This window comes from Pelophylax lessonae (genome assembly GCF_965119305.1).
Source record: "Pelophylax lessonae genome assembly, chromosome: 6".
NCBI lineage: Eukaryota > Metazoa > Chordata > Amphibia > Anura > Ranidae > Pelophylax > Pelophylax lessonae.
This window is the reverse complement of record NC_138773.1, coordinates 16,093,669-16,105,715: the sequence shown is the minus strand read 5'-3', so window position 1 is coordinate 16,105,715 and position 12,047 is coordinate 16,093,669. Positions and strand designations below refer to the sequence as shown.

At 41.8% G+C, this 12,047-nt stretch overlaps 1 protein-coding gene across 1 annotated transcript in view; it reads right to left on the bottom strand.

Annotated features, from left to right (window-relative positions):
- Nucleotides 1–12,047, bottom strand: part of LOC309558450 (uncharacterized protein) — a gene marked incomplete at both ends in the record, with an annotated part of 88,680 nt that overhangs the window by 64,224 nt on the left and 12,409 nt on the right. The window contains 3 exon segments of the mRNA XM_082261523.1: nucleotides 141–246; nucleotides 511–731; nucleotides 1,248–2,375. Coding sequence (XP_082117649.1) covers nucleotides 141–246; nucleotides 511–731; nucleotides 1,248–2,375 — 1,455 coding nt within the window.

Genomic DNA, 12,047 nt, shown 5'->3' with positions numbered 1-12,047 from the left:
TTACACATACATATTACCACAAACATGAGATCACATTATAATATTGGCTCTTTGGTGATATGGTAACAATTGTTGAGTTGTCTGTCATTTTTTTGGCCAGTTGTCTACAAAAATAAATTTGAGTCTGTGACCAGACTTACCTCTCACAGTACAGCTGCGATGTGCAACTGCTGAAGTGGAAAGAGTCCCCATTGTAAGAGCTGATGAGGTAACAGCATTAGTGGAAGGAGCTCTTGTAGAAAGAGACTCTGGTGTAAGAGCTGGTGTAGTAACAATATTAGTGGAAGGAGTTTCTATGGTAGGAGCTGTAGGGCTCTCAGATGCCGTAGGTGCAGAGTCAGTTATAATACTTTGGATGTCTGTAGTGGAATACAAAGTTGTAGAAGTAGTATCAGCAGGAACTGTCGTACCAAAAGCCATTGTAGAAAGAGACTCAGGTGTAAGAGCTTCTGTAGTAACAATATTAGTGGAAGGAGTTTCTATGGTAGGAGCTGTAGGGCTCTCAGATGCCGTAGGTGCAGAGTCAGTTATAATACTTTGGATGTCCGTAGTGGGATACAAAGTTGTAGAAGCAGTGTCAGCAGGAACTGTCAAAACAAAAGCTGTTGTAGAAAGAGACTCTGGTGTAAGAGCTGGTGTAGTAACAATATTAGTGGAAGGAGTTTCTATGGTAGGAGCTGTAGGGTTATCAGATGCTGTAGGTACAGAGTCAGTTATAATACTTTGGATGTCTGTAGTGGGATACCAAGTTGTAGAAGCAGTATCAGCAGGAACTGTCGTAACAAAAGCTGTTGTAACAATATTAGTGGAAGGAGTTTCTATGGTAGGAGCTGTAGGGCTCTCAGATGCCGTAGGTGCAGAGTCAGTTATAATACTTTGGATGTCCGTAGTGGGATACAAAGTTGTAGAAGCAGTATGATCAGGAACTGTCGTACCAAAAGCTGTTGTCAAAGGAGACTCTGTTGCAGGAGCTGGTGTAGTAACAATATTAGTGGAAGGAGTTTCTATGGTAGGAGCTGTAGGGCTCTCAGATGCCGTAGGTGCAGAGTCAGTTATAATACTTTGGAGGTCCGTAGTGGAATACAAAGTTGTAGAAGCAGTATCAGCAGGAACTGTCGTAACAAAATCTGTTGTAGAAAGAGACTCTGTTGCAGGAGCTGGTGTAGTAACAATATTAGTGGAAGGAGTTTCTATGGTAGGAGCTGTAGGGCTCTCAGATGCCGTAGGTGCAGAGTCAGTTATAATACTTTGGATGTCCGTAGTGGGATACAAAGTTGTAGAAGCAGTATCAGCAGGAACTGTCGTAACAAAAGCTGTTGTAGAAAGAGACTCTGTTGTAAGAGCTGCTGTAGTAACAACATCAGTGGAAGGAGTTTCTATGGTAGGAGCTGTAGGACTCTCAGATGCTGTAGGTGCAGAATCAGTTATACTACTTTTAATGTCCGTAGTGGGATACAAAGTTGTAGAAGCAGTATCAGCAGGAACTGTTGTAACAAAAGCTGTTGTAGAAAGAGATTCTGTTGTAAGAGTTTCTGTAGTAACAATATTAGTGGAAGGAGTTTCTATGGTAGGAGCTGTAGGACTCTCAGATGCTGTAGGTACAGAGTCAGTTATAATACTTTGGATGTCTGTAGTGGGATACAAAGTTGTAGAAGCAGTGTCAGCAGGAACTGTCGTATATAAAGCTGTTGTAGAAAGAGACTCTGTTGTAGAAGCTGGTGTAGTAACAATATTAGTGGAAGGAGTTTCTATGGTAGGAGCTGTAGGGCTCTCAGATGCTGTAGGTACAGAGTCAGTTATAATAGTTTGAATGTACGTAGTGGGATACCAAGTTGTAGAAGCAGTGTCAGCAGGAACTGTCGTAACTAAAGCTGTTGTAGAAAGAGAATCTGTTGTGAGAGCTGGTGTAGTAACGGCATTAGTGAAAGGAGTTTCCATTGTAAGAGCTTTAGTGTTATCGGATGCTGTAGGTGTAAAGTCAGTTATGACATTTTGGACATCTGTAGTAAGATACAAAGTCATAGAAGTAGTATCAGCAGGAACTTCTGTACTAAAAGCTGTTGTAGAAAAAGACTCTGTTGTAAGGACTGATGTAGTAACAGAATTGGTGGAAGGAGTATCCATGGTAGTAGCTGTGAGGTGATCAGCTGCTGTTGGTGTAGAATCAATAATAACATTCTGGACACTCATAGTGGGATATTGAGACATAGAAGCAGTATCAGCAGGAATTGTTGTACTTAATGCTGTTGTAGAAAGGGACTCCATAGTAAGATTTAATGTAGTAGGAGTATTAGTGGAAGGAGTTTCCATGGTAAGAGCTGTGAGGTTTGTATTGGAATCTGAAGTCTCATCTGAAGGTGAGTTTGTCTGATTCTCTGAAATGACATTGTAAATTCAGTTAGTTTCACAGTCAATTAATTGTATTCAATAACAATTCAATGCATTTATAGAAAAATGGTTTCTAAATGTGTGCTTTGTAATTTAAAAGAAACATTTTTTTTTTTTAAGGTTAAATGTTTCAAAATGTTATTTTTAAGAGCTTTTTTGTTCCCTTTTTTATTATTGTTATTGTTTAGGTATAGATGAAAAGGTTCTCTTTTGTTTTGTGTTTCTTACTATCTGCATCCATGTTGTGGAGATTTATCCTAATATTTTCTCTCCATTCACACCTGAGCGTATCGTTTTCAGGCGTTTTTTTTTTTTTTTTTTTTTTTTTAGCTTTTTTAAGGCGTTTTTTCCAGGCATTTTTTTGCAGGTGTTTGGAGGCAGGCATTGACATCTAACAAAAATGCTTGTTATCTGCCAAAAAAGAAGCTCATGTAATTTTTTGAGCTTCAGGCATTTTTCTTCAGGAGACAAAACGCTCAGATGTGAACAGGGGCCATTGAAATGAATTCTCCTGCCCCCATTTGATTGCCGCCTGACATCCGCGATCCCTTCCAGCTGAGAGAGAAGAACGGCCGGCTGTTGTAAGCACAGCTGACCGTTCTTCTCCCTGGAATGATCATAGAGCACCTGTGATCCTTCTATATAGGATCACATGTCTCTATGATCATTTCACAAGCCACGCCCCCCCCACAGTTAGAAACACTCCCCTAGGCTCACATTTAACTCCTTGATCACCCACAGAGTTAACCCCTTCCCTGCCAGTGTCATTAGTAAAGTAACAGTGCATATTTTTAGCACTGATTACTGTAGTAATGTCACTGGTCCCCCCAAAAGTGTCAAAAATGTCAGTTAGGGGTCCAATCTGTCCTCCGCAATGTCGCAGTTCTGCTAAAAAACGCAGATCACCGCCATTACTTGTAAAAAAATGAATAAAAAAATAAATGACATAAATCTTTCCCATAGTTAGTAAACGCAATAACTTTTGCGCAAACCAATCAAAATACACTTTCTGCAATTTTTTTTCCCCAAAAATATATAGTAGAAAACAAACTGGGGGGGGGGATGTTATTGGACACAGCGGGAGCCAATCAGTAGGTCCAGCGGACTTGGACCTGGCGATCATTCCTAGAGAGGCAGAACGGCTGTCTGCCAGAGAGGAAAACGAAGATCTCTTGTTTCTACTAAGGAAGTCGAGTGAGGGCAAGATGGCCCCCACTCCACTCTATGGCCTTGGAGGACCGGAGCGACGTCATATGTCACTTCCTAACAAAGGATTTAAAGAGCCCATTTTTTTTCAAGATAAAAAAAAAAGACTTTTTTATCCTTTGTTAGTGTGGATGTGAGGTCTCTTTGACCCCCAAATCTCACATTAAAGAGGTCCTGTCCTGCTTATTTCTATTACAAGGGATGTTGACATTTCTTGTAATCTGAATAAAAGTGATCAAAATTTTGATTTTTTTTAAAAAAAAAAACAGTGTAAAAATAAAAAATAAAAGATCAAATAAATAGGACAAAAAAAAAATTAAAGCGCTCTGTCCCCATTAGCTTGCGCGCAGAAGCGAACGCATACGCAAGTCGCGTCCACATATGTAAACGGTGTTCAAACCACACATGTGAGGTATCGCCGCGATCAATAGAGCGAGAGCAATAATAGGAATACATGTGATAAAAAAAAAAAAACATTTTAAATGGACAGTGTAAAAATAAAAAGTAAAATAAATAAGAAAATAAATTAAAGTGCCCCGTCCCTCCGAGCTCGCACACAGAAGTGAACGCATACGCAAGTTGCGCCCACATATGTAAACGGTGTTCAAACCACACATGTAAGGTATCCCCGCGATCAATAGAGCGAGAGCAATAATAGGAATACAAGTGATAAAAAAAAACACTTTTAAATGGACAGCGTAAAAATAAAAAGTAAAATAAATAAGAAAAATAAATTAAAGTGCCCCGTCCCTCCGAGCTCGCACACAGAAGCGAACGCATACGCAAGTCACGCCCACATATGTAAATGATGTTCAATAATACTAGCACTAGACCTTCTCTGTATCTCTAAACAGGTAACCTGTAGAAATGTTTAAATCGTCACCCATGGAGATTTTTAGGTACCAATGTTTGTCGCCATTCCATGAGCGTGTGCAATTTTGAAGCATTACATGTTGGGTATCTGTTTACTCGGCATAACATTATCTTTCATATTATAGAAAAAAATTAGGCTAACTTTACTGTTAGCCCAAGAAGCTGTGCAGGCATGACGCGCCTGCACCGGAAGTGACGAGCAGGGCATTCTTGGACTCCGACGTCAACGAAGAGGACACCGAAGAGGACGCTCCGGCTTCAGCTGCCCACACCTGAGATGGCAGCGCTGGACAAGACATTTTCAAGGTAAGTATTTCTTCTAAAAGGTAAGTGAACCCAGGGACAGTTCAGAGGCTATTGTTACTTAAATGCACTAGCCCTGACTGTCCTGGGGGGATTTTTAGGTAACATTTTTTTTTTTTTGCCTGGAACTCTGCTTTAAAATGGCATGCACCTGCAAAAGGGGGCAAATCCTTCCGGTCCAGAGGTGGCTAACATCACTTTTTTTTATATAAATCTTTTTTATTAATTTTTTAGCATGAAGATACAAACAGTAGGGGAATACAATTCCCAAAAGTAATTGGCTCGCTCCCGCTGTTTTCAGTCACAGCGGGAGTCGGGCCAGGGGAGGAGCGGCGGCGATCGCCGCTGCTCTTCCCCGATCGTCGGGGAATCGAGTTTGGAGATCCGCCTGCTTGTGTAAACAGAGCGGGCGGATCTCCTAAGTGACAGGGAGTGACATATTGCAGTGTTCATCATAGCTGAACCTGCGATCTGTCCCTGTGTCACTCAGTCACCTCCCCCCACACATGCCAGTAAGCACCAGGCATACATTAACCCCTCCTTCTCAAATAAAGTTAACCCCTTCCCTGCCAGTGTCATTTTTACAGTAACAGTGCATATTTATAGCACTGATTACTGTAGTAATGTCACTGGTACCCCCAAAAGTGTCAAAAATGTCAGTCAAGGGTCCGATCTGTCCGCCGCAATGTCGCAGTCCCACAAAAAAAATCGCAGATCGCCGCCATTACTCGTTAAAAAAAAAAACACCAAAAATTACAGAAATCTTTCCCTTAGATAGTAAACGCAATAACTTTTGCGCAAACCAATCAAAATACGCTTATTGTGATTTTTTTTACCAAACATATGTAGCAGAAAACAAATTGGCCAAAAATTTAAAAATATTTTGATTTTTACATTTTTTTGGGGGGGGATTTCATATAAAAAAATGTGAAAAATGTGAAAAAAACACTCTTTTTTTGTTTATAGCGCAAAAAGTAAAAATCGCACAGGTGATCAAATACCACCAAAAGAAAGCTCTGTTTGTGGGAAAAAAAAGGACGTAAAAAAAGGTTGTTTGGGTACAGCGTCGCACAACTGCGCAATTGTCAGTTAAAGTTGCACAGCGCCGAATCGCAAAAAGTGGCCTGGACGTAAGACAGCAAAATCCTCCGGTGGTAAAGTGGTTAAGCCAAGAAATCCAAGGTTGCCATAGCTTAGTCATACGGGCAGTGGATTGATTTTTCAGGGATAAGGAACGCTAATATCACTTTTTATCAACTAAACCCCCTTGGCAAAACAGTCATCAGTACATAAATACCCGATTATTTTATTTCCTGGAAGAAACGGGGAGGCATTTTTTTTTTTCATTTATTTTACTATAATATTAAAATGTAATAAATAATAACTCTTTATATAATAAATGTGTCTGTCAATAATATTCATGTGAAGGTTTCTTAGACCGTGTGTCCTAGGTGACCATGGAATTGGCAATAACCTGGAACCTCACTATTGATTTATATATTGGAATTTTTTTTTTTTTTTTATGTGTTTGTCATGCTTTGCAGACTTTCAGATGTGTTTGTCATTTTGTCACTTTAATTTTAAAAATGCCTTTCACTTATTTTGATTGACTTTTATTTATTTTAGTCCCTGTAGAGGACAAAGGACAAAAAAAAAAGAACTTTCTGCTGAACAGGTGTGTTGGGTGCTGTTGATGGGAAACCATTTGGTATCTGCCATGTGATCTGTCTGTAGAATGCACAAACAACGTTCCTCGTAAAAAGGAACAATCCTGGACATGTGTATAAAACAGTAGAAGGAGCAAAGGGCTAATTCTTGAAATACCACAACCTAGACGAGCCAGTCACAAATATCATCAATCAATAAGAATCATATAATGTTGCCCGAGGTTTTTGCTCTCAGAGAATAGGTGCAGGAACTCTCCCCTTTTAACCTCTTGCCGACCAGCCGTCATAGTTTTACTGTGACAGGTCAGCTCTATTACGCGAAACGACGTACCTCTATGTTGTTTCATGTAATAGACAGTGGGGGCACGTGCGCATCAATGGAGGGGCGCGTGCGCATCACCGGGGGGAACATGCGCATCACCGGAGAGGTGTGTTTGCATCACTGGGGGGGCACGTGCACGTTACCGGAGAGGCACATGCACATCACCGGAGGGGCGCGTGCGTATCCCTGGAGAGGTGTGTGTGCTTCACTGGGGGGCACGTGCGCTTCACCGGAGAGGCGCGTGCACATCCCCGGAGAGGCACGTGCACATCCCCGGAGGTGCGCGTGCGCGTCCCCGGAGGTGCGCACACATGCCAAATTGGCCAGAGGGGGAGCCAATCAGTGGGTAACCCGCGATCGCTACCCATAGAGACAGCATGGCGGTTTATCTATATAAAGGAAGACCGCCGTTCTGTCACGGATGAACACAGGGATCCTGTGATCATGCTATTCAGGAACAAGGATCTCTGTGTTCTTATATTGAGTCCATCCCCCACACAGTACGAAAACACTTCCTAGGAGCACACTTAACCCTTAGATCGCCCCTGGTGTTAACCCCTTCCCTGCCAGTATCATAAATAAAGTGGCAGTACATATTTATAGCACTGATTACTGTAGTAATGTCACTGGTCCCCCCAAAAGTGTCAAAAATGTCAGTAAGGGGTCCGATCTGTCCGCTGCAATGTTGCAGTCCTGCTAAAAATCGCAGATCACTGCCATTACTAGTAAAAAAAAAAACAAACAATAAAAATGTGCTCCCCCCCCTCCCTCCTGACAGCTGCTGCAGGGGATGTGTCACAATAGAGAATCAGGAAGGGGGGCAGTAAATATGTAATTTACCAGCTCCTTCCTTTTCTGAATGGACAGAGTCATAGTCAGTGACATTGTAAAAAAATAAAATAAAATGATAAAAAAATAATACAATTAAAATACCAAACAATTTAAACTACTGACCCCAGTGGGTGAACTTCCAGGATCACATCATCATTTTTGTGGGACTGCGACGTTGCGGTGGACAGATCGGACCCCTAACTGACATTTTTTACACTTTTGGGGGTACCAGTGACATCACTACAGTAATCAGTGCTAAAAATATGCACTGTTACTGTAATAATGACACTGGCGGGAAGGGGTTAACCCAGTGGGTGATCAAGGGGTTAAATGTGAGCCTAGGGGAGTGATTATAACTGTATGGGGGGCGTGGCTTATGAAATGATCATAGAGACCTGTACTCCTATATAGAAGGATCACATGAGCTCTGTGATCATCCCAGGGAGAAGAATGGTCAGCTGTGTTTACAACAGCCGACCGTCCTTCTCTCTCAGCGGGGAGCGATCGCGGGTGTCAGGCAGCAATCAGAGCCACCTGACCCATGCATCGGAGTCTCCGCTGACAAGTGGGGGCGCTCGCGCCATAGCTGCAGGCGCGCGACCGACGTATACCTACATCGGTTTGCGCAGGAGGGGCTGCCTGCCGCAGTATAACTGCGGCAGGCGGTCCTTAAGTGATTAAAATAAACTTTCTTCAGTAGTACAGCTACAGAGCAATAATCACTCACATAGAAAGCTCATATAAAATGGGACAATTATTGAATTTATATTTTTTGTACTTCCCATCCTTTCACTTGCACCCGTTTTGTTTGTCTAGTGCAGGGGTCTTCAAACTATGGCCCTCCAGTTGTTTAGGAACTACAATTCCCATCATGCCTAGTCTTGTCTGTGAATGTCAGAGTTTTTCAATGCCTCGTGGGATGTCTAGTTCCGCAACAGCTGGAGGGCCGTAGTTTGAGGATCCCTGGTCTAGTGGATCTCTGGGTTTAAAGCAGGAAGAGATGGTATTTTTCCATTGTAATTGTGCAGTTTTAATGATCTAATATTGTTTTAGGCTCGGGTCGCACTGCCACGATGGCAAAATCGCACAACGTTGCCTGCAAATTCCTTCCGAATTGTTCCAACTTGGATGCTATTTAGGAGGCTGTACAAGGGCTGAAATTGCACCCAAGTTGTATTAAATTAGTGCAGGAACCTTTACTAAAGTTAGAGCGACTTGTGTAGTAACAGAGGCGGCTCTCATATGGAAACATTGAATGTGACGTGTCATGCGACTTGAGGTCTTACAATCATAAGTCGCAGCAGTGTGAACCCAGCCTAACTGTCGAATACTGGAGTTTCATTGTATAGATTAATCACTTTACCACTAGAGCATTTTGCTGTCTTACGTCTGGGCCACTTTTTGCGATTTGGCGCTGTGCGACTTTAACTGACAATTGCACGGTCGTGCGACGCCGTACCCAAACGAAATTGACGTCTTTTTTTTCCCACAAACAGAGCTTTCTTTTGGTGGTATTTGATCACCTGTGCGATTTTTACTTTTTGTGCTATAAACAAAAAAAGAGCGTTTATTTTGAAAAAATAACAATATTTTTAACATTTTTTTATATGAAATTCCCCCCAAAAAAGATGTAAAAAACAATTTTTTTAAAATTTTTTGGCCAATTTGTTTTCTGCTACCCATGTTTGGTAAAAAAAATCGCAATAAGCGTATTTTGATTGGTTTGCGCAAAAGTTATTGCGTTTACTAACAAAGGGAAAGATTTCTGTCATTTTTGGTGTTTTTTTTTAACGCGTAATGGCGGCGATCTGCGATTTCTTTTGCGGGACTGCGACATTGCGGCAGACAGATCAGACCCTTGACTGATATTTTTGACACTTTTGGGGGTACCAGTGACATTACTGCAGTAATCAGTGCTATAAGTATGCACTGTTACTGTAAAAATGACACTGGCAGGGAAGGGGTTAATTTTATTGGAGAGGGAGGGGTTAATGTATGCCTGGTGCTTACTGACGTGTGGGGGGGGGGGAGGTGACTGTGTGAGACAGGGACAGATCGGATGTCCAGCTTTGCTGAACACTCCGATCTGTCACTCCCTGTCACTGAGGAGATCCGCCCGCTTGTGTTTACACAGGCGGGCGGATCTCCACACTAGATCCCCGACGATCGCCGCTGCTCCTCCCCTGGCCCGACTCCCGCTGTGAATGAAAACAGTGGGAGCGCGCCTCCGGCGGCGTGCGAGCGCCGCCTACAGGGGAGGAGTCTGGCGACGTAGGTCTAGGTCGTCAGACGGGAACGAGCCACTTTGCCGCAGTACTATTCAAGTACTCAGTGGTAAAGTGGTTAAGAGACATACCTTTTATTCAGAGTTTGGTATAACATCATGCAGGATTAGTTGATGAATGCAATGATGGGAGCACTCAGAATCTGGTGCAGCTTTGCATGGAAGCCAATCAGCTATTAACTTCAGCTGGCTCAATAAGGCTTAGACAATAAAACCTAAAAGCTGATTGGTTTCTTTGAAGAGATGCACCAGATTTTGCACCCTCCAGCTTTAGTAAATAAGCCTCAATGTATCCATTCTGCTAAGGCTGGGTTCACGCTGTGTGCGGCCGCGACTCACAGCAGGGGTCCATTGCATCCCTGTTCTCCGTTTCAAATTTTTGCCTTAACTTTTACCTGAATTTGGACCTGAAACTGAGCCAAAGACACACAGGACCCCTGTGCAATGTCCTCCGAGGCCACCCCGGTAATGTGTGAATGGGCTCTATTGAGAGCCGGGCGCGCTCTCCTGTCGAATCCGCATTCAATTCGCATCAGTGTGAACCCACACCTAATTTTTGCCTGAATTTGGACCTGAAACTTAGCCAAAGACACACAGGACACAGGACCCCTGTGCAATGTCCTCAGAAGCCGCCCCCCTAGATGTGTGAATAGGCTCTATTGAGAGCCGGGCACGCTCTTCTGTCATGCAAATTGGATACAGGGAAATCCGCATCCAGTTTGCATCAGTGTAAACCCACACTTTATTTTTGCCTTACTTTTTGCCTGAATTTGGACCTGAAAAGAGCCAAAGATACACAGGACCCCTGTAAAATGCCCTCCGAGGCCACCCCGGAGATGTGTAAATGGGCTCTATTGAGAGCCGGGCGCGCTCTCCTGTCATGCCATTTGGATGCGGAAAACTCGCATCCAATTCGCATCAGTGTGAACCCACACTTAATTTTTGCCTTCATTTTTGCCTGAATTTGGACCTGAAACAGAGTCAAAGGCACAAAGGACCCCTATGCAATGCCCTCCGAGGCCCCCACGGTGATGTGTGAATGGGCTCTATTGAGAGCCAAGCGCGCTCTCCTGTCATGCAAATTGGATGCGGACAAAAAAAATTTGCATCCAATTCGCATCAGTTTGAACCCAGCCTGGGAGCGGACAGTTTACACGTATAAGCAGCCATCCATCTTATGCAACAATGTACGGGTCACAGGAATTAGATTATGTAACATACAAAACTGCAGACATTGTATGGAAGTTACCAAGAAGAAAGTCTTCTTTTAATTTTCTTTAATTTATTATTATTTATTATTATTGTATAGTGGTATTATTATTGTTATTATTATTATTATTATTATTATTATTATTATTATTATTATTATTATTATTATTATTATTATTATTGTTATTATTGTTATTATTATTATTATTTTTTTATTTGTTTATTTTTTTTCCATAAAGTTTATTGAAAATTGAACAGAGATAAACAATAGCCACAATAAGTACAATCAATTTGTACATTTCAGGGAATACAAACTTATCTCGTAATGCGGAAAACATCCTTTGATCAATGGTCAGATTGCGCGGACCCGTATGAATAAGAACAAAAGAACAGAAAACACCATAAACAATCATAAAACCATGAAAGAGAAAAAAATATGCAATTTTGAATAGGTGGAATGCGAAAAACGTTTCCATATGCCCCTTTGAAAAATGAGTAATGGTGAGCTTGGTGTAAACTCCGTAGTGAGGAATAATATAACAATTGTGTGTAATAAAGAAGGTGTCTCTATGTGACCTGCACATAAAGGGGGGAGGGTAGAATGGACTAGTTGTGCCAATGTATCGATGTACTGGTAGGAGGAGATGGGGTGTGAGGATGCAGGAATGGTGAGGATACAGGAGAAGGAAGGATCAGAGGAAGAGAAGAAAAATACAAAGAGAGAAGAGGAAGAAAAGGAGCAGGAGAAAGAGAAAAAAAAAAGGGGGGGGGAGACGCGCATAATAAAGTGGTAGGTAACAAGTATCGAGTATATTGTATACTTGATCATCAAGATTGACAGTTTTCCTGCCTCAGTGAGTAGCCATTTTTTTATATAGAATTATCATTATTAATTGTATTATTATTATTATTATTTGTATTATTATTTTTATTATTATTTTTATTTTTATTATTATTATTGCTA